General features: G+C 43.0%; 1 protein-coding gene across 2 annotated transcripts in view; it reads right to left on the reverse strand.

Annotated features, from left to right (window-relative positions):
* pcsk7 (proprotein convertase subtilisin/kexin type 7) overlaps nt 1-27422 on the reverse strand; it is a 214694-nt gene that overhangs the window by 148221 nt on the left and 39051 nt on the right. For both annotated transcript variants that reach the window (XM_048562113.2, XM_048562114.2), the window contains exon 7: nt 3753-3891. In XM_048562113.2, the coding sequence (XP_048418070.2) occupies nt 3753-3891 (139 nt within the window). The remainder of the gene's footprint in view (nt 1-3752; nt 3892-27422) is intronic.

Here is a 27422-nt window from a genome sequence, read left to right on the forward strand (position 1 = left end):
TATCCCCCCGCCCCCACAAAGAATCTGTACCTTGGTACCGAAGATGGAGCCATAAGTGGCAACTTGTAAGCTTCTCACTGTACTCGTGTGTGTACATGCGACAATAAAGCTAATTCTAACTCCAACACTTTGAGCTCTGGTCTATTTGAGTAGCCTGTGCAGAATCCCCTCCAAAGGCCAACGTACTTGCCTTAAGGTGAAACGGCCAAAACTAAACACTGTATTTCAGATAAAAATCTGAAAAAGAACTGTGGATGCTGTAAATCAGCAATAAAAACAGAATTTGCTGAAAAAGCACAGCAGGTCCGCAGCAGCGGTGACGAGAAAAACATCACAGTTAACGTTTTGGGTCCAGTGTTCTGAAGAAGGGTCACCTAACCTGAAACATTAATTCTGATTCCTTTTCTTTCACTGATGCTGCCAGACCTGCTGAGCTTCTCCACCAATTTCTGTTGCTGAATTTCAGATGATGCCTTGACAAAGGCGATGAAATAGCGGGTCCTCATTTTCATATTTCAAAACACTTGGAAGTAAAGGCCAACATTCGGTGTGTCGTAGAAACTAGCAGCAGGAATAGGCCATTCGGCCCTTGAGCCTGCTTGGTCATTCAATATGATCACGGCCAATTCTTTGTCTCAATAGCATAGTCACACTTTCTCTCCTTACGCCTTGAGGCCTGTAGTAACTAAGATGTTATCGATCTCTACCTTCAGCAGATTCAGTGACCCAGTCTCCTCAGCCATAAATTCCACAGGTTGCCCACACTTGAAGTGAAAAAAAATTCCTTGTCTCAGTCCTAAATGGCCCACTCTGTATCCTGAGACCATGACTTCTAGTTCTATGCTCCCCACGCAGGGGTAAAACACCCTGCCTGTTGGAATTTTATACATTTCAATCAGATTCCCTATCATCCTTCTAAACACTGGTGAATACAGTTCCAGTTAAACGAATCTCTCCTCATATGACACTCATACCATCCCCAGTATCAGCATAGTGAACATTTGGGCACTCCCTCTAAGGCAATAACACTCTCTCTAAAGTAGGAAGACCAAGACTCTGCACAATTTAGGCAATGTCTGTCGATTCTTTTTGTTGAAAGGCCAAGTTCAATCTGCTTGTCTTCTCACACTGTGTCTTTGTTGTCAGCACAGAACATAATCTACTTTGAGCTACAGGGAGAGGCTGAATAGGCTGGGGCTATTTTCCCTGGAGTGTCGGAGGCTGAGGGGTGACCTCAGAGGTTTATAAAATCACGAGGGGCATGGATAGGGGAATAGCCAAGGCTGAGGGAGTCCAAAAACAGAAGGCATAGGTTTACAGGTGGGAGGGGAAAGATTTAAAACAGACCCAAGGGGCAAATTTTTCCTGGAGCGTACAGTGAGAGTATAGAATGAGCTGCTAGAGGGGGTGATGGAGGTTGGTACAATTACAACGTTTAAAAGGCATCTGGATGGGTATGTGAATAGGAAGGGTTTAGAGGGATATGGTCCAAAAGCTGGCAAATGGGACGAGATTAATTTAGGATATCTGGTTGGCATTACCAAGTCAGACCAAAGGGTCTGTGTCTGTGCTGCACAACTCTATCACTACGGCTCTATGATCTCTCACAATTCCTAGTCAAATCAGCATTAACAAAACCTTCTGACATATCTTGTTCAAATCCAAAGCAGAGGTGGTCACACTCTCCACAACAAATTCCACATCTTTAAGGAAGCACAAAAGCCAAGAATCATCTGTGCTCTCCATTCGAGTAATAATAGGGAATGGATCAAATATTATTTGGCCTGATGAGCTCCTTTAGGGATAGAAGAGAAATACCTCCAGGAGTGAAGACTCTCAAAGAAACAAAGAAACCTACAGCACAGGAACAGGCCCTTCGGCCCTACAAGCCTGCGCCAATCAAGATCCTCTGTCTAACCTGTCATCTATTTTCTAACGGTCTGTGTCCATTTGCTCCCTGCCCGTCCATGTACCTGTCCAAAAATATCTTAAAAGACACTAACGTGTCTGCGTCTACCACCTCTGCTGGCAATGCGTTTCAGGCACCCACCACCCTCTGTGTAAAGAACTTTCCATGCATATCTCCCTTAAACTTTCCTCCTTTCACTTTGAACTCATGACCCCTAGTAATTGAGTCCCCCACTCTGGGAAACAGCTTTTTGCTATCCACCAGGTCTATACCAGTCATGATTTTGTAGACCTCAATTAGGTCCCCCCTCAATCTCCGTCTTTCTCATGAAAATAATCCTAATCTACTCAACTTCTCTTCATAGCTAGCACCCTCTATACCAGGCAACATCCTGGTAAACATCCTCTGCACCTTCTCCAAAGCATCCACATCCTTTTGGTAATGTGGCGACCAGAACTGTACACAGTACTCCAAATGTGGCCAAACCAAAGCCCTATACAACTGCAACATGACCTGCCAACTCTTGTACTCAATACCCCGCCCAATAAAGGAAAGCATGCCATATGCCTTCTTGACCACCCTATTGACCTGCGTTGTCACCTTCAGGGAACAATGGACCTGAACACCCAGATCTCTCTGTTCATCAATTTTCCTGAGGACTTTTCCATTTACTGTATAGTTCACCCTTGAATTTGATCTTCCAAAATGCATCACCTCGCATTTGCCCGGATTGAATTCCATCTGCCATTTATCTGCCCAACTCCCCAGTCTATCTATATTCGCGTCATGAGTTTGGCAGACAGGCAAAATCCTAGACTGCACCATTGTCCAAATTCAGTCAGGTCCCAGAAATGTCATCAAACAATGTAATTGTTCAGATTGAGTTCTGTACAGCAGTTCTCTGGAGTTCTGCTGGATTATCTACTAAATCAGAAATTTAAAAATAATTTCGTGGAACTTCCCACTTCCTTTAGGATACAATGTGAGAGGGGTTTTTTGAGGCTTAATGCTCTGTTCAGGGACTTGTAGCAAAACAAGTCCAAAACGCGACATTCTGAACATATACAAGTGCTGCCTTTGAACATTGATATAAACTTTCAATTTGCCCTTTAAACAGAAAGGATCAGCAGTTGACATTATATATATCACACAAGAACAGAAACTGTTGGGAAAATTCAGCAGCTCTGTCAGCATCCGTGGAGACAAAGCAGAGTTCATGTTTTGAGCTCAGTGACCTTTCCTTAGAGTTGCATAAATACATAAATCATACAGTGAGACAATATTGCGAGCAACACAATCTAGAAATGCAGGGGCTGGACAAACATCTCAGCTATCAGTTTTGCTTAAGCCACACAGCAGATAGTAGCCACAGTGTGTACTGTTAACAAGAAACACTGCAGAAATTCACCAAAGATCCTTCGACAGCATCATCGCAACCCATGACCATTCCATCTAAAAGGGCAAGGGCAGGGGCTACAGATGCAGGTAACGGCGTTCCCCTCCAAACCACTCCACTTCCTGACTTTATGCCATTCCTTCACTGTCACTGGGACAAAATCCTGGAATTCCCTCCCTAAGGGTATGCAGGTCAACCCCGTGGGCCACAGTGGTTCAAGAAAGCACCTCACCACCACCTTCCCAAGGGCAACTAGTGACAGGCAATAAATGCTGACCAGCCAATGACACCCATGTCCCACCAATGAATATATAAAAAAGAAATCAGTTTGTAGAGATAAGCCAGCAAAATGTCATAATGCCGAAGTTAGGAAATGTTGTTTGTCATTAATCCTTTTTAATTCAATACCCCCCTTCTGACTAGATGAACCCTCATTCTATCACTTACCAATGGTGACTGTGTAGATAGAGTTGGCATAACCATCGTAGTTGCAGTTGTCCTCATACTGGCCTCCATTTCCACTGGCCACCACGAAAATACTCCCAAAACCCCGCCGACCAGACATCACTCCATGCTGTAATGCAGCCTGCATGAGGGAAGCACAGGAGAGAGGCTTTAAAGATATACTTTGGAAAGATTCTAGAACAGCCAATCATTTCACTGTTTTAAACATTCTCTCGCCACTAAGATTTTCTGGTAAAAGGTCCAGGAAGCAGACTATTTCACTTCAATTCCAAGAAATCGGAGAGAAAGACTATAATAAACATTATTTTACCAGTTTTGTACATTAAACGATACTTGTAATTTGCAGGTATGTATTGCAGCAATAGTATTAGCCAATTGTTTGTGGGTATCAGAATGCTTCAGGGGGCAAAACACACGAGCCAATAGACTTTTATGTGGTGTAACGTTTTCTAGCAGTAGTCATATTGATCCTGCCAACAACTGCCCTATAACCAGTATTTCCTTCAGATCTGCTCTTGACTGATGAGCATTTGGCCATTCCTAATAGCCCTTGAGGAAAGTCATGTTGTGCTGGACAATTTCAGAGGGAAATTGACAGTCAACCACATTGCTGGGGCCTGGATTCATACAGAATCCATATATGATAAGGATGGCAGACTCCCTCCCTGGAAGGCAACGGCGAACCAGATGGGTTCTGAGACAATCTGGTCATTTTCATGACCATGATTCATGAGTATTTGACTCCAGATTAACTAATAAATTGAATTTAAATTCCTCTTTAGCTCAAGGCTCCAGCTTTCCTGTTCAGGGTCCTTATCACTGTACTATCACCTATAAAAGGTGTGTGATTAAAATAAATCACAATGAGCTTGGACTTTGAACTAGTGACATGTGGGTTTCAGTGTGTGCATACAGAAGTGTTTCTTGATTTACTTGTCAAGCTTTCTGTGGCCACGGTTCTTGAGCACGAGAGAAGGGGGGGTGGCGTTGGAAGAGGAAGGAAGAGACCCTGAAGCAATAAAGGTGAATTTGTTTGCACTGAGAGTCTTGTGTGATTGGACAAAATAAATATTACTGTTTAGAGGAATAAAGGTTCTTTATTATTTTCCATGGCTTCATGGAAAGTCACATAGCTTTGAATACCTTTTGTGATCAGTTTGCAGAAGCCCTGATGAAAGTTCCCAGAGAAAGGAACTATTTTAGAATATTTAGGAAGTAGATAGTTCAGTGTAAGGATTTAGTCTGCAAGTTCCAGATCAGAAGTTTGAGTTGTACCCTGAAGGGGTTTTTTTGAAACCAAGAAAATCTAAGCTCAATTTGTGACAGATGAAGAAAAAGAATATCAATCTCTCAAGATCATGATTTGAAAGAAGTAGGTAATTCAAACCTATGATATAATGGAGAAGGGACCTCCCTCTGGCATTTGTAAAATACTGGTGCTGAGAATGAATGGAATTGTATTTTACTGTGCAATTTGAAAGCTTTCACATTGCATTATTTATAATTAGCTTAGTTTATTTATTTTCCCCTATTCTTTTGAGCAATACACTTCTGCTTTATTGTCAAAACCAAATATACAGAATTAGATTTGTTTTTCAATGAATGACCACTTCACGAAATAAAAACAAAACATGATCTATTAAGGAAGGTTTCAATCTGGGATCTGACTTGTTCGGTAAGAACATCAGCTGGCACTATTAAACACCCTTTAAGCTTTTGTCACCGAGATACAGCCCATCTTAGAAGAACATATACATTAGGAGCAACTGTGAGAAAGCATGATTTTACCAAGCAGCTTATCTGCATTTAGCTTCAATGTTCTGTAAATATACTTTGTGTCTAAATGTTAGTGTTTGACAGCTGTGTACCAGAAGGGAGCCCTGAGTCAAGTCTGTTGATCATTACAACAATCACTATTAGCTTCCATGCTGCTATTTGTCTGGCTAGGAGAGGTAATCAAAAAAATTGCACATTACGAAAATACAGGTAATATAAGTCTACATTGTAAATAGGTGCAGCTGAAGTACCACTTGTCATAGAGCAGGCACAAGCTCAGCGGCTTTCGAAATTTGTTAATAGCCACAAATGCATTTTTCTACATTAGAATATGCAAATGACCTGGACAACATGGGTGGTATGTGCAAATGATCTGGACAAAACTCAGTTACAACTAAAAAAAAGTATACAGCTGCATTCATGGTTCTTTTTGATCTTGACAGCTGACAAGGATTGAAACAGAAAGCTCGCTGGACTGGCTACTGCTTCAGACAAAGGAAGCCAAGACCTCAGAATGGAGCACTACACCTTAGGAAAGATATATCGGCTTTGGAGGGAGTACAATGTAAACTTAGGAGAACGATACCTGGACTTCAGCTGTTATGAGGAGAGATTACACAAATCGGGCCTAGTTTCTAACAGTTAGAGGGTTAAGGGATAATCAGACTAATATATTGAAGATTTTAAACAGGAAACAAACAGGTGTGAGAAACTCTTTCCCTTTCTTTTGGTTGGAAATTCTAGAACTAGGGGGAAATAAATTGAGAATTAAATTGAGGAGAGAGGTTAGGAAGAACGTCTACACAGAAGTGGTAGTGCAAGTATGGAACTCTCTTTCATAAAAGGCACTGGATGCAGGATCACTTGTTAATTTTAAACCAGAGATAGATAAACGTTGTCAAGCAAAAGACATTAAGGGATATGGGCAAAGGGAAGTACATTGGATTAGGTATCAGATTAGCCATTGATTTGTTGAATAGGTTTGAGGTGCTGAATGACCTACTTGTGCTCTTATGTTCCTACATATGTGAGAGAGCGAGAGTGAGAGAATTACAAGAAACTGGAGAAAGTAAAGTGTGTTTAAGATTGGGAAGTGAAGAGGCCATCCTCACCCAAGAGAATAATACTGCACATCCACACAAAGATGCTCCATCACACTAATGCATGATGTCATTAAAATAGGAGTGAGAAAAAAAACTACAGATTCAGTAGAAACAATTGTCCAAATACAGGGATTTACCTTGTAATTAAAAGTAACAACTTCACAACGCCAAGACGAAAACCTCATTCAAAACAGCCGAGGAATCTCTTAAAATCTTTAAGAGATTCTACTGAGTCAGAGTCATAGACCCTTCAGTCCAACTTGTCTATGCAATTTCTTTTTCGTTTCTAATATTTAGACCAGTACCTCCCCCCAAAGCAAAATACACCTTAGACAAGTCAAGATGATCGGAGGAGAATTTGTTTTAAATTAGCCTGAAACGTTCGAGAAATTCTTGTGCACATATGAACAGTCAGAGAATTCCAAAGAGGCAACTGGTTGGGCAACTCAACCGAGGAAGAAAACCAAAAGTTGCTTTGATCTCTTGCCCACGAAAGCTTGTTCCCTCTTGCATGGGACATGGGTATCATTAGCAAGGCCAGTTGATCGCCTATTCCTAATGGCACTAGAACTAACCAGCCATTTCACAGGGCAGCTGAGAGTCAACCCCACATTGCTGTGGGTCTGGAGTTACGTGTGGGCCAGAGCAGGTAAAAGAGGCAGATTTCCTTCACTAAAGGACAACAGTGAACCAGAGGGAGTTGTAGTGTTAATGTTAGGAGGTCATGATCAGACTAGGTTTTAATTTGTGACTGTACTGAATTAAAATATTACCATCTGCCATGGATGGATTTAACCCGGAACATTAAGCTTGGAGTTCAATTACAAATTCAGCGACATTACCACAATGCCACTGTCTCCCTGTTTACTTAGAAATTTAGAACTTGCGAGTTTTACCGTTTTGCCTAATTATAGCAAGGAAACCCCAACAAAAGAAAACAAATATCTGTCCTCATGTCAAGTCAAATTGAATTAAGAAATGTCAATGGAATTACTGAAAATTCCAAAAAATTGGATCGAAAACGATAGGTCTGAACTTTTCCCTTTTTCCACCACTCTCAAGGGCAATGATTACAAAAGGAAATTGGATAGACATTTGAGGAGAATAAAAACTTACAAGGCTATGGCAATATAGCAAGTAAATAGGGTTGACTGGATTGCTCTAAAGGCAGCCAGCATGGACTAAAGGGCTGAATGCCCTATTGCTGTCTAGTAGCAGCTCTATGATTTGTCACGTGGAAGTGGACAGATTCCAACTTACTGGAAGACAGGGCTATGCCAGGCAGCCCTTTAAAACTACTCCACCATTCTAGATCACGGACGATCGTCTAGTTCGACGCCATTTCCCTGAGTTGTCCTTATAATATTTCACAATCTATCAAATCTATGTCATGAAAATACCCAATGGCTGAGCTTCCATAGCCTTTCCATATGTTGTGCAACAGCATTTAGAGAGCTTCTATCTCCTTTCATAACAAAAATTGGCTCCTTGAGGCGACGTGACCAAATATTCATTTGCCCTGCCAGCGTTAAAGGAAGGAACACTATCTTAAAGCTGCACCTCCACTGCAAGTATGGCAACAGTTCAAGGCATTCTTGGTTCATACTTGCACACAACATGTAAAAGCAAAGACGTTTAGCTTTTTGTGACTGAAACCCATCAATTCTCAAGATCTTGAACAATTAAGATAAAATACAGTGATAGGTTGATGCTGCTGATCACTAGGACTGGAGCACACAAATTTAAATCAAATAGAAAGGAAAAACAAATTAAGAAGTGAATGGGGGAAGGGTTGGAAAGACATTTCCTTACAGGGACGATGGGTAGAATGTGCAAATTTTGATTACAATCTATTACTGGAGCAGTGTTCAGATAGATACCCAAAAGGAAATCTGGTAACAAACTATTACTGCCAAACTGTCTTCTCTGAAAAATGATAGAGTTCTCATTTGTAAATCATTTCAGTTGTTCTGACTCATTCTTTGGGGAGTCAGTTTACTTTAAGAACCTTGGTCTTTGTGTTGGCAGATGCCGCTCTGGTTATTAATGACTTTGAAGTAAATGCAACATTCCTATCATTGAACCTCAGCCTTCTTTAAAAGCGCACGAGCGTAATTTAATCAGAAATGTAAAAGCTACTGTTCCAAACTCTATTATGTGACCTTTTCAGCTTTTTCTCTTCTGAGCTCATTGTGCAGTCCTGTCCTTGTACTTCCACTTTTTTGGAAAAGGTTTGCAAGTTTAACTCTTTCCCGGTCTTCCTGTTAAAAAGTACAATCCTTAATTGGCTACTTAAGAATTTTCCCAAAGCTGTAACCGAGCTCAGTAGACCCAATGGATTCAAATGTAAGCAAAGAATTTTTTTTCTAATAAACAAAGAAGATGCATTTTTATGTATTACATTCACAGAGTTCAGAGATGTTGGAAACATGAGGAGAGACATGACTAGAGGAGGCCTGCTAGATTGAGGGGTGTCAGGACAGACCAGTCTGTCAGAAGTTGTTTCCCTATTGGTGGAAGAATCAAGAGCTGAACGATGTCAACTTAGTGACTGGCCAGGAACCACAGGCAACATGTGGGAAAACCTCAATGCAGTGAGTGGTGACCATCTGGACTATCCTGCCCAGCCAACGAGGAAATCTGCTCAAAACAGGCTTTCAACTAGGTTTTTCGATAATCATAGTTCCACAAAAGACTCGCAATGGACTCAAAATGCTAACTGTTTCTCTCCCCGCAGCTGTCGCCAGACCTGCCAAGTTCCACCAGCACTTTGTTTTTATTTGGGAATTGGAGAATTATGTGCGAATAAAAACTGTAGCTTTGCAAGTGGGATTCATGGAGTCACTCTCAGAGGGCTAGCCCAGACAACGGCAGGCCAAAGGGCCTCTTGCAGTGCTGTCTTGGAGGGTGTTGTATCATGATCTAAGGGTCAGCTACACAAGCACAAACTGATACAATCCATCAAGCTATCAATCAATCATTTGGGACATCTTTTCTAAATGACTGTTACTTGCCAATAGAAAGAACACGTTTTCCATCATGTCTCATTTAGAAGTCTTTCTGAACTTAATGCCAGAGAAAATTTCACAACCTACCCATACTCAGTTTAAACAAATCACAGACTTGTGCTTTTGCATGATTTCTGTTTTCATCTTTAAATTTATACCTACCTATTACTATTTTAATGACCAAATAGGAGTCAATCACTATTTAGTCAATCTTAATTCCTCAGAATTAGAGATATCTAACGCTGAGGTCACTGTACAACATTCTTCACTCTGCTGCGTAAAACTATGTCCTCAGAACAAACACTAACCTCATGCTGTAGGCAATTAAACACCTATGAAATTTCTCTATTAGAGACAGTTGGGGGGGTGGTGGGGAAGAACAAGACTGAGGGCTCATTAGTGGTACCCTTTGGTGTAAGAAGCTAGGCAAACCAAAGTAATGTTGTGTTTCAGTTTTTAGCTTGAGTTGAGTGAGCTAGTTTTGAGTAGGTTGGGATTAGAAATTATTACAACCAGCAACCCTAAAGTCATGAAATTCAGAAAAAGCAAAAGAACCACGGATGCTGGAAGTCAGAAACAAAAATGGAAGTTGTTGGAAAAATTCAGCAGCATTTGTGGAGAGAAAGCAGTGTTAATGTTTCAGGCCAGAGACTCTTCTTCACAACTGATTGTAACTCGGAAAAAGTTTGTGATCATCACCGTGTATGTGATGACGAGGCTTGGTGTGGTGGGGTTTGGGGTAAGGCCATGGGAAAACATGCCCATGGGAGAAGGCCCACATATCAGGTCTTGTCATCACATGGGCCGCTACCACAAGTGATCCATTGTCAGCTACTAATGGTTCCCATTAGCATCTATTCATTCTCCTAGGCGGATGTCTTTGACCAATTTTCTTTTGCGTCTCTCAGGACTCCATCGCCACCTATTGTTTACTCTCCCCCCCCACCACGCTGCCCAACACTGCATGTTCAGCAGATATACCAACCATTTCCTAGCTATAAACAGTTCCAAAGGAGGGTCACTGGATCCAAAATGTTAACTCTGCTTTCTCATGTTGCAAAGACGGGATACTACTTGTGGATTTGAAGGCAGGACATTAGAATTTATTTATAAAATGATATTGTGGGGGGGTGGCAGGGGGAAGAAGTGGGTGGTCCCTTTAAAAACTGTTTTTTTAGGCTTGGATTAAAAGAAATCTCTGCAGGCAGCAGCACACGCACAGAGATTTCTTAAAATTGAAATACTGTATCATAAGGCCATTCTATTTGCAGGCAAAGCAGCATTTTTACCAAGACAAGATGTGTTTGAATTTAGTGACTTCATTTAAACCAGGCCACAGCCCAATTAAATTTAAATCTGATTGTTGTAACACCAGACCAATCCTATTGTAGGAAGTTAACAGGTCATCAAGGGATAAAAGAAGAAAGCAGTTGAAAGTTGGATAAAAGCAAACTGCCATCTGTTTAGAGAACAGCTCTCAACAGCCGTCAGCTCCAAAGAGTGAGAAAAATCTGGCTCTCTCAGAAATCTCGAAGATCTGAGCATGCACCAGTTAAATAAAGGTACCATGGGACTTTTAGCTAATATTCCTCACAGAAGAATTTGATGGGGGACAGTGTTCCTGACTGGAGGATAGCACAGAAGGCAAACAACATTCCGGAAGACTTATTTTGGCTGTAATTTTGAGATTAAGCTTTAAATTTTATTTTAAAAAACGTCAACTTGGTTTATGTAAGTAGCACTTGTATCTATAAGAACAGCATACCGTTACAAATTTGTTTTATTGATGAACAGTCAGTTAAGGGGGAAATGATTGGTTTGTTGGTAGTTCTGTTACATTTGTTCACAGTTAGAGTTACATAAATAAATTACTATTTGTTGATCAAAGTAGTGAGTATCGGGGATTTCTTTCATTTACCAGATTAAGAAGCCAGGCGATCTTCTCTGGGCGTTTTGGTTTTAATTATCAGAGAAGTGTCAACCACTCTTTCATAACACTCTCCACAAATGCTGCCAGAACTGAATTTTTCCCCAGCAATTTCTGTTTTTGTTTAGGAGTCATGAAATTAAATCCCACTAGGGCAAGTGGTGAAATTGTACTCAGCAGGGCATGATGTTACTTGTGAGGTGACCCCAGCTAACATGGGGAGATAAATGGCTGGATTGTCAAAGGCTCACCAGTGTCCTTCAGGCAGAGAACTCATCCTCCCCTTCCCATCGGTTGACTGGGAATGTCCCATCTGTGGTTTTCCATTGGCATGGCAACAGTGATCCTTGCTAAACAGGTTCAGGACAAGCTAGGATTGCTACACAAATCCAAACTACATCAGAGGTCCTCCGTACAAAGCCTTCATGCACTTGTAGGGATTCTCAGACAATGCTGCACGTTACCAGGGACTGTCCTCCCTCTGGACTCAGTGGTGGGCTTATCAACATCTTAAACTCAGGAGATTAATCGCTTGGCTCTGGGAACGTGGATTTGTTAAATAACAACAATAACCCCAACCTAATGCATTCTGGTCAGAATATGACCACCAGTTCCATACAAGGTGGTTGATTCTTAGTCCATCTCTGGGCTGTACTGACAAGAGGTGTTGCAAAATATCACCAAGACTCAGAGAACAATTTTTGAAAACAAAAATGGTCTTACAGGAGGATGACATCCAGCCTTTGCATCCCTCACAGCTCTTTGATAAAGCAAGTCTAAACAGGCTTCCTCTTGCACCATACTGCATCTTTCATTTCCTTACCAATCATTCCTGAACTAGTCCATGCATCGAACACAAAACTGATAGGTCTCTACACTGCCTGTGGCATGGAGTCTTCTCCAAATAGGTGAGCACAGAACTACAGGTTGGCATTCCAGTGCCATACTGAGGGATTGCTGTACTGTCAGGAGGTGCCATTTTGTGTTCGAGAATTACCTCACCCCGCCCTCTTAGGTAGAGGGAGAAGATTCCACAGCGCTGCTTTTGAGAAGGCGCAGCGCAGCTCTCCCTGGTGTCCAGGCCAATGCTTAACCTGTAAAACAGCATCACTGAAACACAGCGTCTGGTCACTTTTACATTGCTCGTTGTGGGAGCTTGCAGTGTCTGATTTTGCTGCCTCACACTTCCCAAGGTAAATAGCAACAACACTTTACAAATACTTCACCGGCTGTATAAAGTGCTTTCAGGCATGACAAAAAGTAGCTTTGTGAATGGAAGTCTTTCTTCCTTGATTTGGTTTTAAAGCAATCTGAGGATGTGACGCCCCCTGCAGCCACTCAGCCTGCTAGCACTCAATATCCAGACAATGTCTGAAGAACATAAAGATTAGATGAAGCAGCAGAATGTTGTCACCGTATTGACTGTCCACCACAAACTATCTCGCTCTCAAAGAGGGGGTGAGCAATCAGAAAGGAATAAAACCAGTGTGTATTCAGATCCCAGACCTTGTAATATGTACAGTTTGATAGGTTATTAAACATTTATCTTGGAAACCAGCTTTCCTTTGCAAGAATTAAAGGGAGGAATTTCAGTGTTTGGAAATAGGATGTGGTTTAGATAACTAAATCGGAAAAGACTGACAGTTTATTTCAAGAGAAAAAGTTCAGAAATAGCCATTTTCTTCTTCAAGTCAGCTCACAACATCTGAATTTGTAATTCGACTCTCGGATGGCCAGCTGTTTTAATGATTACCTAATTATTCCTCTGCAAGAAGTTGGAGGAGGGTGAATGCCACAATAAAACTTCAAAAGAAATCACATCAAGTCACACTGTTATTGTCAGAGGCTAAGCTCATTTTCTCTTCTTTGAGGAATATTACATCATTAACAGGTGCATCCATATGTTCTATCCTCGTACCCACTGGTCCCAGCTGTGCTCATGACCCCACACAGCCTCTTCATAAGAGCCAGATGATGCTTCGGCATCCTACTGATATCATTGCTTCCCAGAAGGGCTGCAAAATGTTACTTTCCAATCGTCAGCACGTCAGCTAATGATGGATTACAAAAAAAAATGGGCACACGCTATTTAGAAACAATGGAGTTAAGTGCACAGCATGGCGTAATAAGGGGCTGCACAGACCCACAAAACAGTGCCAGCTTTGTTCTGAAATCTGTGTTACATCAGCTACTCACCGTATGGTGGCAACCATAGCACCATAGCAACACACTGGCTCATCGGTTAGTACTGCTGCCTCATACCAAGGTCCCTGGCGCTTCGATTCCACTCTTGGGTGACTGTGCAGTGTTTGCACATTCTCCTTGTGCCCACGTGGGTTTCCTCCGGATGGTCCAGTTTCCTCCCACAGTCCAAAGATGTGCAGGTTCGATGGACTTGTCATGGCACATACAGGTTTATGGGAATAGGGTAGGGGCTGTTTCTGGGTGGAAGGTCTGTGAAGAACTAGTTGAGGCTCTGAACCAACAATTGGTTATTTTCAAAACGAATAGTTAAATTGTACAAGGTGCAAAACTGTGGCAATAAAACCATAAGAAAGGAGGAGGCCATTCAGCCCCTCAAGCCTGCTCTGCTATTCAATAGGATTGTACTGATCTGACATTCCTCACGTCCACTTTGCAGCATTTTCCCTGTAACGTTGTTTCCCTGACTGATCAAGTATCTATCTCAGCATGAAATATACACAAAGGGCTTGTCCCCACAGATCTCAGAAGCAAGGATTTGCAAAGACGCAACTCTGAGAAGAAATTCCTCCTGCTCTCAGTCTTAAAGTAGCAACCCTTTAACTCTGGGACAATGCTCTAGACTGTCTCAAGGGGTAACACCCTCTCAGCATTTACCCTGTCAAGCCTTTTAAGAATCCTGCATGATTCAATGAGATTTTCCCTCATTTTTCTGAACTCTAATGAGTCAAGAACCAAACCTGTTTAAATTTTGCTCATAACACAATCCCTCCACAAGAGGGACAATCCGAATAAACCTTCCCAGAACTGCCTCCAATGAATCAATATCTTAGATAAGAGATATCTACTTTGCTAACCTCATTAATACATAAAATAAATATACGACTTCTTTCCCCTCTTTATGCACGCGAGATTGAATAATTTGATAGCTCTCTGGCTTGAATTTAAGAACATAAATACAGCCATTGTGAATGTGTGGCCCGTTTTACAATTCCAGCAAATCAGTGGGAAAGAAGAGAGAAAATAAAAATCAGTCAGGGTGAAGATTTTATTGAAAAATACGAGTAATTTGGGAGAAAAAGAAACAAAAATGAAGGCAGAAAGAATGGAAAATACACAGGAGTCTGCAGTTGAGAAAAATTACTTGATGTTTTTCGTTGATACTCCTAGTCTGACGAAAGATCTCCATCTGGTTCTTTGACTGATAACTGTTTCCAGCTTTAGAATGCAGATTGAACAGTTCTCTTAATAGTCAGACTCTTGGTCAAAATTGGTTAATTCCTCCCCTCACCCTAAAAAAAGGGGAAAAAAAAATTGCTGTAGCCCACTCAACTCAAGGTTAACTGTTTCTCTTTCTCTCTCTCTCTCTCTCTCTCTCTCTCTCTCTCTCCCCACAGATGCTGTCACATCGGCTGAGTTTTTCAAGCAACTTGTGGTCTTGTTTCAAAATTTGTCGTCTGTTTGGTTTGGACTTATTTCAGCACAACAATCACAGCCTGTTTAATAAAAGCACGCAACTTGTGTTTAAGCTGAAATAACCTCCAGATTCTTGGTCATTCTAAAGCTAAATTACTTCCCTATGAAGCATGTTATGTTATTCAGCCTCATGACAAAATACTGGCTTAAAGTATAGGATTTAGTAGTTAAAAGCACAAATTACCTGCATATTTTATAAAAGAAAAATCATTTACTAGCCCAACATTTAATTTGGGGAAGGTTTCAATATGTTCAAAAGTAATTCAGTATATTTGTAACGCTTGGCACCAAGAGAACTAATTGTTCAGCAGATGTCTATGTTGAAGACAAGACATCGGGGCTTTTACAGCTGGAATATCTGAAATGGAGGAATGTTTCTTGAGCAAGCACAAGGGATTAACTATCAACAATAACTGGTACTTAAAAGCACATTTACACTGCTCACTAATTTGAGATCTACAAGATGTTTAAAGGATTGCAGTAAACATTAGTGGATACTTCACATTGTCTAAAAACCAAAGTGCTTCCCTATTTCCCAGTTTCACCTGAAAACATCAGATTGGGGGAATTCACAACTCAACTAAATGCAGACTAAACCGTTAGAACAAATCACTTAAAACATTGCTAAAGCTCAAAAAAATATTATCAGGGCTCTATGAAGTTAAATCAAAGTTTAGAACTACTTGCAGTTCACTCTGTTCACTCTGATTGCCATTAACCTGGGGTTAGTTGTCACAGATGTAAGGTTTTGAACAAGAGATGCACAACAGATTGAGAGGAATAGCGTTTCACATAGGAAGGGATAATGATAACGATAGTGATAACGGAACTCACTATCTACAACAGTGGTGGAAGTAGAAGGAAGCTAAAGGGGAGCAGTTTGGGGAAACCAATTTGTAGTAAGCGAATGATGGGACTGACTGGATTCATTGGCAGACAGTTAGCATGAACTCAATGGGCTGAACGGCCTCCCCCTCTGTCATCGTGACTCAATATTGTGTTTGTGGTTCACTGCCAGTTCCTGATGCAATATGTTTCTGTGCTTCTCAAAATAGTGCTAAGCTACTTTAACTGTACATGCCAGCACTATTAGGGATGGGCAATATATTACCGCCTTCATAACCTTCCAGGGGGGATTGTGTGCACAGAAATAGTGACTGCAAACTTGCGTGTCTCCAGTTCATGGCGGGGTGGTTGAGAGGAGGAGTGGCAGAGCATTTGGACAAATAGACGGTGATCAGAGACTCAGCTTGGATTTGTAATGGCCAGGTCATTTCTTATTAACATTACTCTGAGGAGATTATGGACATATGGGATAGGGCGAGCTGTTAAAAACCACCAACATGAGCTTCCAGAAGGTACTTGGCAAGACTCTGCACATGGGATGATCACAAGTAAAAGCAGAAAGGATTGAATGTTGTGATCAGACATAATGGGAACAGCAGATGCTGGAGAATCCGAGATAATAAAGTGTGGGGCTCAATGAACACAGCAGGCCAGGCAGCATCAGAGGAGCACAAAAGCTGACGTTTCAGGCCTAGAAAGGGTCAAGGCCCGAAACGTCAGCTTTTGTGCTCTTAAGATGCTGCTTGGCCTGTGTTTATCCAGCTCCACACCTTGTTATCAAGGTTTGAACATTGCCTTATTTCATGGCGTTAAACAATTGATTAGAGACAGAGATTGAGAATAAACCCACTTCTCTACCTTAAGTAACCAAAAGTTTTCCACAGTGTTCTCGATGTAGTCTCAGTATAAAGCCCGGGATAACTATACTGTAATTCCTTTGGATTCAAGGTCAACATTTTATTACTCTCAACTGCTGGCTGCACTGTAACTGTGAGATATGGGTACAGGAGATCATCCTGAATACCAACATTTTCAACTCTCACCTTTTAAAATAAATTATATATTTTTCCTAACCAATTTGTCTAGGTAATAGTCAACCTGTCATATTCTTGCCCACTTATTTAACCTGCCAACAAGCGCCCTCAAACAGCGAGCATTTCATACCTGGGACCCTGATCAACATCAATTGTAAATAGCTCAGCCTTGATCCTTGCGGCACCCTCGCTTATTACAGCCTGCCAACTTGAAAACATCCTGCTTATTCCTTCAGTCTCAAAATAATCCTCTCAATCTATGCAAATGTGTCACCCCAATTCTATCAGCTATAATCTTATACAAGCACCTCTTGGGTGACACCCAGCAATGGTGGTCCCTTTAAGGATTAGATTAGATTTCCTACAGTGTGGAAACAGGCCCTTCAGCCCAACAAGTCCACACCACCCCTTGAAGCATCCCACCCAGACCCATTCCCCCTATACCCCACACACCTTTGAACGCTACGGGCAATTTAGTATGGCCACTCCATCTAACCTGCACATTGTTGGACTGTGGGATGAGCCAAGATATTCTCAGGAGATTAGAGACAGCAGCTGATGTTCACTGGAGCATGAGAAGGAAGTGCCAGGTTTCTTCCCCAGGAGAAGGGGAGACATCAGACCGGAGTTTGTATTGAAATACAAATAGGTAATTGCAGACTATTTACCCACTCGGTAAATGGATGACTAGCAATGCAACACCTCCTTATGGGTGAAAAAAATAAAACACACTACATCTACTGCTGTAAAATGAAAATTAAAATGTTTCTTTTGGGGAGTTAACACTGCTGTGTTCCAGGAAACAGGTTTGCACAGGACACAACAGCAGCTTGCAAGAGCTTGCACAGACTTCCTTCAATTGCTAGACCTTGGAATTCAAACACTAGCTGTACACTGGGCCATCTCATACAGATTCCTTCTCATTTGGCAAATTCAGGTACATTCTAAGTTGACTTATATAAAGGCTGTATTCCAAAGGACATGTCCTTCTGGCTTGAATGTCCTCTAGTTAGCAATGCAGGGCAGTCTCAGTTTGTGCAGAGTTCCTCACTCAGGAGCATTAAGAGTACCTTCCCTGAAAATTGAACGCCTGCTCGATACGATCAGGACATGTAGCACCAAAGCAGACAGCGCACTGCAAGATATTAAGTCTCCTTTCCCATGCTGTCCGATTAGTAACACCCATCAGCGTGTATCAGGGCAGGTCTGATGTCCAGAAGGGTTCTCTCAGTGTAGAAACTCAGATGGTCCTGTGGTGTGGTGGTCGCATCTTCTACCTCTGAACTAGGTAATCCAGGTTCAAGTCCCATCTACTCTTATGTAACTTGTCTGAACAAGTGGAACAGAAAATATCTGGAAGCAGTGAAAATTGGGTGGGGGTAGGGGATAATGAAGAAGGTAAGGACTGCACTGTTCTTTTCCTGACTTTTCACTGAGCTTTAATCCTCAACCATCTCCTTCTGAGCCACTACAGAATTCCACAAGTTGTAAAGGCCATTCACGTTGAACTGTAACTAAAGTGTCATCGGTCATCAGGCAAACGGGACACAGTCATATCACACAGAAACAGACCCTTCGGGCCAACCAGTCCAGGCCGAACATAATCCCAAACTAAACAAGTCCCATGCGCCTGCGCTTGACCCATGCCACTCCAAACCTTTCCTAGTCATGTACTTATCTAATGTCTGTTAAACATTAATTGTACCAACATCCACCATTTCCTCAGGAAGTTCATTCCACATGCAAACCACCCTCTTAAAAAAGTTCGCCCCTCGTGTCTTTAAAACTCTCTTCTTAAACATATGCCCCACCTAGTTTTGAAATTGACAACTCCATCTATACCTTTCATTATTTTATAAACTTCTAAAGTTCTCTCAATCTCCTATGCCCCAGTGAAAAAAGCCCCAGGCTACCCAACCTTTCTTTATACCTCAAGCCTTCCTTACCTACTGACATTCAAGTAAATCTGAGCCCTCTCCAGCGTATTAATATCGTTCCTATAACCGGGCAATGTTCCAACATTCCGAAATAAACTGGGAGTCCTAGAAACAGTTTACAAGCAGGATTCATGCAACTGAACATGTCGTGGAAAGGAGCCGACATTTCTAAACCCTTGGTAGAACTCAATCTGTCCAAATGGCTATCATATGCCAAGCTGACTAATTAGTACTAATTTGGCTATTTGCCCTCGTGAGGCATCACCAGAACAGTCAATCCTGTCCTTGTTTAACTTCTACTCAAAGTGAAAAGTGATCTCTTTCAAACCAGGGTCACGGCGACAAGGTAAACTATAAACTTGCCCTGCCAAGGGGTACAGGTTAAATGTCAACCTCCATACTGTCTGCCCCAGCTAACTCACCACAGACCAGGGCAACAGTTGGGGATTTTGCAATTACATGGCTAGCAATCAAAATGGTAGGAAGTTACAATGAGAAATTAGGCAGGCATTCCAAAAATGCAATAAACAGAAAGCTGATGATGGCTTCCTTCCCAAGTGTTAAACAGGCAGAACCCTCAAAGAGAACACAATGTTATGTTTGAGTTTGCAGCAATTGAGAAGTCGCCAACAAGTAAGGAAAGAAAACTCTTGACAACGTTCACTAAAGATTTATGAAGCTTCCCGAAATGTGTCACTTTGATTAAAATAACGTGTGCTTCTCAAGTTTTTTATATCAGGAGCTCTGCTGAATCCATCCTAAGCTCCTAATGCTACCAGTGCGGAAAAGGATTTCTCATTATCTGGCACTGCCCTTTGAATTGTTTAGTATTAAATGGCTTGACCTTATCGAGTAGGCATTCTGTTTTCACGATGGTTATTCATTAAGACAAACAGGAATAGACTGGCCTACATTGCTACCTGGGGAACGTACAGAAGAAACAGGAGTGTACATGTCCCATTCAGTAATAAATTTTATGCATAGGATATTTGACATGCCTGACCATCAATTCAGTATCAATGCCATGAGTTGTTCGGGCTTGACAAATCACAAATTAAAAGAGGTGTCCAACGTTAGCCTTCCTCCCAACAGTACACGTCAATCTTATCTGGGTCATCAAGGAAGGGATGGAAAACAGCCAAGCCAGGTTCTAGTCCTAACTTGCTGAAGCACACCTCCTGCTGGGAGTACAATATCCATGATCCTGTCGCGGCTACCTAAAGAAACCTCAGCTACGTCCTTAGCTGGGTTGTTGTGTACAGTTGAGCACCTCGTTGCAGGAAAGACGTGAATGCTTTGGGGAGACTGCAGAAGCGATTCACAGGAACGGTTCCAGGAATGAGAAACCTCAGCTGAGGACAGATTGAAGAAGCATACAGAAAATAGGAGCAGGAGCAGGCCATCGGGCCTTTCGAGCCTGCTCCCCCACTCCATATGATCACAGCCGATCATCCAGCTCAGTCCCTAGTTACTGCTTTCTCCTCATACCCTTTGATTCTTTTAGCCCTAAAAAAAAATCCAATGCCTTAAAAGCAGTGCTTTGGTCTCAACCACTTTCTGTAGCAGAGAACTCCACAGGCTCATTGCTGTCTGGGTGAAGAAATTTCTCCTCATCATAGTCCTGCCCTACAGCCCAAGATTGTCACCTAGTCATTGGGAAGATCCTTCCTGCGCTTACCCTGTCTCATCCTTTTAGTATTTTATAGGCTTCAATGAAATTCCCTTCATTTTTCTAAACTCTGGTGAATCCAGTCTCTCTCCGTAAATCAGTTCTTTCATCAGCAATCAGTTTGGTAAATCTTGCTTGCAGTTCCTCTTTAGCCAGAACATCTTCCCTTGGAGAAGGAGATCAAAACTGCACACCATACTCCAGGTTCTGAGGAAGGGTCGTCAGACCCGAAACATTAACTGTTTTTTCCTTCACAGATGCTGCCAGACCTGCTAGAGCTTTTCCAGCAGCTTTGTTTTTGTTCCAGGCTGGGACTATTTTCCTTGGACAGAAAGTGGCTGGGAGATCAGATAGACTTGAAATCATGGATACAGTGGATAGAACCATTGAATCTTGTGTGGAAACAGGCCCTTAACCCAACAAGTCAACACCGTCCCTCAGAGCATCCCACCCAGACCCATCTCCCCCTATAACCCACCTAATCTACACATCCCTGAACACTATGGGCAGTTTCCCATGATAATCTACCTAACCTGCACATCTTTGGACTGTGCGAGGAAATCGGAGCACTCGGAGGAAACCCACGCAGACACGGGGAGAGCGTGCAAAGTCCACACAGTCGGCCGCAGATAGGGAGAAACAGCTTCTGCTTCTAAAAAGGAAAAGGAATGAAAGGGCCTTGATTTAAAGTGATGTGCAAAAGCAGCAAGTGAGATGTAAGAAAAAATGTTTAACAATTCACTGCAAAGATAAGGAAAGCACTGCTGCAAGTTCAATTGAAACATTCAAAGTGGGCATTGAATGATTATTTGGATAGAAATAGTGTTGACACGTATGGTGGGGGGGGGGGGGGGGGTGGGAAAGCAGGAGATTGGCACAAGGTAATGATGCTCATTTGAACAGCTGGTATAGGCACCACGGCCCAACTGACCTCCTCCTGCGCTAACAATTCTGTTAAACAATGAAATGGTCTGGTGAGTGCAAAAAATTACAAGAGATGCTTATCTAATGAGAACAAGCCCAAGAACCCTCATCCTTTCTCTATAAACCTGCACCTCCTTTCAACCAATAGTGAGCCAGCAAGTTTGCAGTGGAGAAAAAGATACCACAAAGTCAGAAATCAGAAGATCCTTCATAACAAGTCACCTTGCTAACATTGCCTGAGTAATCCAGTCTGACCGCGTGTTACAATTGGTGTCGTGCTATGTCTCTTTCAGAGACAAGGTGGGCAAGTATCCATTTCGGAGCTATGCTCATGACTTCATTATCACTGTATTATGTAACCCAAGGTTGCCTCGACCTCACCAGTTTCAGCATGTGGCTCTTTATATACATTCACTAGCAACTCCAATTCATAGCCTCTACCTGCCCTCAAACATAATTACCGATAAGACCGTGTTAATAGATAGGAATCTCCACTCTTGGCTACAGGTTCTTGTGGATAGTTATGAACTTACCCCACAGAAACTGTGCCACTAGAATGAAACTGGTTTAGTGGGCAACTAGGACCAGCAGGCCATCAGAGGAGCAGGAAAGCTAACGTTTCAGGTCAGGATCCTTCTTCAGAATATGAATTTCCTGCTCCTCTGATTCTGCCTGGCCTGCTGTGTTCCTCCAACTCCAGCATCAGCAGTTCTTACTATCTGGGACCTACGTGAGGCACTCCATTTGTGTTCCAGGTTAGACTGGATCCCTGCTGTGGGAACAATGGGAGATACAACCCTGACTCTTGCTGTCCACGTCCCTGAACATTGACACTAACTGCATTCAGCTGGGGAGGAAAGCAGTCTAATTCCCCCTTTGTCAAAGCACATCTATAAAACAGACCAACAGGAAAGGTGAGTTCAATTGTAACGTAGCCACCCTCTTCCTCAAGAGGTAAGTAATGCCTTCACAAAGAGGTGTTTGATACAGGATTCACAATCTGGATGCCTCCTCCCTCCATCCTTCCCCAATGCTGCTATATTCACAAATGATGTATTCAAGAAGAATTTAGGAAAGAGACACAGGGCCCTGGCTCCCTCCCTACTTGGGAAGAGAGTTTGCAAAGCCCTTGTCAAAACAGCGGGCTACAGATGAAGGATGACATAGAAAGCAGTGCAGAGAGACCTTAATCTGGGTCATCCAATGGAAGACGATGGGCTGCTCATTTTCAGCAGATCACAGCTCGGCACAACAGGGTTTTAGTGCAGCTTCCAAAATGCTTAAAAGGAAATTGAATTGAGGGGAAAAGGCTTCACTGAGCGGACGAACGTGTAATTTGTCAGGAGCCAACATACACAGGGTCTGGCTAAAGAGCAAATTGGTGCCATGAGCTTTCAACGCCACCTAGAGGCAAACTGGGAAGCTAGCAATGATTCTCAGCAGTGGTCTTTCACTGCTTTATCAAGAATGTGGGAAGAGAAAGAAGGTTGGCGGGAGTGGGGAAGGGTGGACTCAGTAAACAGGACAGGTCATTGACCATTTCTTTCCCATGCCAGTGCAATGACATGCTGACCATCCTTGCGGTCAGATAATTCAACAGTGACCAAGGGCCGAACACAGAATCTGACGGTGTGGAGAAACATTGGACGCTGCACTCAACACAGAATCCCTCTAGTGTGGAAGCAGGCCAGTCAGCCCATTGAGACCATGCCGACCCTCCAAACAGCATTCCACCCAATCCCAACCACAACATCCCTGTTGCCTGTGTTTCCCAATGGCTAAGCCACTTAGCTTGCATATCCCTGGGCACTATGGCTATGCTAAATTACCCAGTCTACCTAACCTGTATACCTTTGTACTGTGGGAGGAAACCGGAGCACCTGGAGGAAACCCACGCAGTCATGGCGAGAATGTGCAAACTCCACACTGAAAGCTGTCCCTTGGTGGAACTGAACCCAGGTCCCCAGTGTTGTGAGGCAGCAGCGCAAACCACTGAGCTACCGTGCCTCCCGTAACACAAACTCGTACAGTGGACATGGCTATTCAGCCCCTCAAATCCTTCTATTCAGTTCAATCCCTCACCTGTCTGCATTCCCCGTCTCTTGATACAGCAGGAATCTATCAATTAATCTCAGTCTTGAGGATATTAACTGCGTCAGTGACAACGTGTTACACTTCATTGTCTGGGCTACTTTTCCATGCACGTCACAGTCAGGAGCGCTGGACGGTGATGGCAGGGAATGCCAACATTTTTTCCATCTCTCAGCTGAGCAGGATTCTCTCCCACCACAGGGTTTGTGTTGGAAAGTTTTATATCTGCTTTGACCACACCATGCCCATCGAGTGCTGAATTGGGACCTGAACCTGGATCTTCTGTTTAGAGGTGGAGATCCATCGCACCACACAACCTCTCTATTGCACTGACGGCCATAACCTTAGAGGCAAGAGTTCCAGAATTCTACTACCATTTGTGACAGGAAGAGCTGCTTCCCGATTTCACTTCTAATTCAGCACAATGGATAAAATCAAAAGACTTATTCTGCATTCCCTCACCACAGGAACTTGGTTTTCTGTATCTGTTCTATCAGTCTCCTTTATCATTTCAAAGGATGATTAAATCTCCCTTTGACCTTCTAAATGCAATGGAACACAAATCAGGTTTACGTATCCTTTATCCTGGGCGATGTGGTAGCTCAGTAGTTAGCCTCAAGCCACCCTCAGACGACTATCTGTGTGGAGATTGCATATTATCTGTGTTTGCATGGGTTTTTCTTCTGGGTGCTCTGGTTTTCTCCCACAGTCCAGTGATGTGCAGGTTAGGTGATTGGCCATGGGAAATTGTCCGTAGTCTCTAGGGGTAGAACATAGAACAGTACAGGCCCTTTGGCCCACGATGTTGTGCCGAACTTTTACCCTAAACCTAAGGTCTATCTAACCTCCACCCCTACCTTATACTATCATCCACACGCCTATCTAACAAAGCCACTTAAATGCCCCTAATGAGGCAGACTCCACTACCTGCTTTGGCAATGCATTCCACATCCCTACCACTGAGTAAACAGCCTACCTCTGACGTTTCCCCCATATCTATCTCCACTCACTTTAAAACTGCCATTCAAATACTCAGTTTCACAATGAGTTTTATCCCAGGCCCTAATCTGTGACACAGACCCTTTGGTCCAGCTTGTCCATGCCCCACTAAATAAGCCTTGTCCCGTTTACCAGCATTTGCCCATCTCCTCGAAAACATTTCTATTCATATACCAATCCAAGTGCCCTGGAATTGTTCTACTTGTGCCAGCCTCCACCACTTCCTCTGGCAGCTCATGCTCTTCACGCAGAGGGTGGTGCATGTAAAGTTGCCCCTTCGGTCCCTTTTAAATCTTTCCCCTCTCACTTTAAAGCTATGCCTTCTCACTTTGGATTCCCCAAAAAATGGCCTCAATGTCCTGTACAGCCATAACATGGCCTCCCATCTCTCGTGTTTAATGCACTCCCATCCCCATCCTCAGCATCTGTTTCTCTCCAGAAAAAGGTCCTCAACCTCTTTAGTCTTGGCTCACTGTTTTTATTTGCTGACAGGTTGTGCAGCCTTCCCCATCTTATTGGTCCACGCCAGCACATGTCCAGGCTGTGTGGGTTAGCATGATAAATGCAAATGCAACCCAGAGGCTCAGCTGAATGCTCTGGGAAGACAGGTTTAAATCTCACCCGGCAGCTGGTGAAATGTTACTTCAGTTGAGCTTTGCTGAAAAATTGACAGATTTTGCTGAAATGCTTTATCTTGCGCTCATCAGGATAAGTTGGAAGAACAACAATGTAAAAGGGAACACAATTGTTATAGTGACAGAAAAGAGTGCCCTGACCAGTTGGATCTTTGATTCAACCACGCAGTGTTGCCAGGTGCCGCCCCAGCACCCCCCCTCCCCGACCCACACCAAGACCAACTCAGATGTCCACTGGACCCGCTGTCCAGCATGGTGCCAAATCTTGCCCTGTACTTATGAGCAGCTACTTTATTTTGCCCTGCATCGTGTTCTGACTGGTGTACAGACTCAAGAATGGGCCCATTCGCAGCACAGAATCATAGCACCCTTACAGTCTAACAGCAGGCCATTCAGCCCATCAAGTCCCTGCAAAGAGCATCCCACCTAGACACATCCACTCCCCGTAACTCTACATTTCCCATGGCAATCCACTCTAGCCTGCGCATGTTTGGACTGTGGGAGGAAACCGGAGCACCCGGAGGAAACCCACACAGACGTGGGGCGACGGTCTGTGAGAATTTTGCACACAAGTCACCCGAATCAAACCCGGGTCCCTGGCACCAAGGCAGCAGTGCTAACCGCTGAGCTACTGTGCCACCCAGGCTGTACTGCCAAATGTTGAACCACATGACTTCTTGGAACGCAAACTGGAAAATGCATGTTTTGAGAAATTTACTGTCTGACATTTTGGAATTTGAAGGTCAGCATTGTGCTTTACTCACTATTTACTAAAGATCATGTGAATTGGCCATATCTGATCTTAGGCTTCAACTCCCAATATCCCTTGATTCCAAGGCAAATAATCTAATTATTCGAGCCTTCACTTTACTGACGTCACTCAGAGCCCCCTGCACACTGCCCTGGTTGGATTTCTCGCTCACATTCACCTTTCAAAACTCATCTCAATCTTTCGATATTGGTGTTTCTTTAAACTCTAGAAGAGGAGCTGATTTCTTGGTATATCTCCTCAGATCAGTTTATGCTGTAGGGTGATTACAATCTTCTGTCAACTGAGTGAGACCCATTTGTTATTGAAGGTGTATTTGACACATGGCATGAGAGATGATTAGGAGAGAACATTATTGATACAGGACAAGATAAGTGCATTTCTACACAGTGCATTGTAAAGAGACTTCTGCAAGCACAGTCATGTCTTTTACATCAAATTAGGAGTAAAACTAAATTCCGTAGTTTGAGGTAGAACATCAGATATGTCTCTAGCACTTTTTCACTAACTTGAGCCAGATCGATATTTGCATACGTTAAGCTAAACCACACAAGCTGAGCTCTTTGCAGCCAGATAGGTCACCGTGGATTGGGAGATGAGCTGCTACAGCATTATCATCTGCTTGAGCAACTTCGCACAGCAGACTTATTTGGATATTTTTTTTAAAAAAGGGCCCATTGTGCCCAGCTCAATAAAGCAATGTTTACCTGGATTTCCAACTAATCCAGCTAATCTTACACACTCAGTGGGCACCCTACATCCAACCCTCCGCAAACTTGATGCTATCCAAAAACCCCACGGCCTGTGTCTTAACTTGCCTCCCAAGTCCTGTTCACCCGTCATTAATCTCCCTTAACCTTAAGACCTATTGCAAACTTCTCAATCTTCTTTCCAAGTCTGTCCCTGGCCCCCGTCCTCCTCCTCGCAAACATCACAGAGTGGTCCAGATGATAAGGCAGCTCTAATGACACTCAAGAAACTTAACACCATCCAGGACAAGGCAGCCCCCAGTTGACTGGCACCACGTTCACTCCCTCCACCATTGACACTCAGTAGCAGCAGTGTACTATCTACAAAATGCGCTGCAGAAATTCACCAAAGATCCTCAGACAGCACCTTCCAAACCCATGGCCACTTCCATCTAGAAGGACACAGGCATCAGATGCATGGGAACACCACACCCTGCAAGCTCCCCTCCAAGCCGTTCACCATCCTGTCTTGTCACCACTCCTTCACTTGTCAGTGGGGCAAATTCC

Source organism: Stegostoma tigrinum, chromosome 32, assembly GCF_030684315.1.
Source record: "Stegostoma tigrinum isolate sSteTig4 chromosome 32, sSteTig4.hap1, whole genome shotgun sequence".
In the NCBI taxonomy this organism is placed as follows: domain Eukaryota; kingdom Metazoa; phylum Chordata; class Chondrichthyes; order Orectolobiformes; family Stegostomatidae; genus Stegostoma; species Stegostoma tigrinum.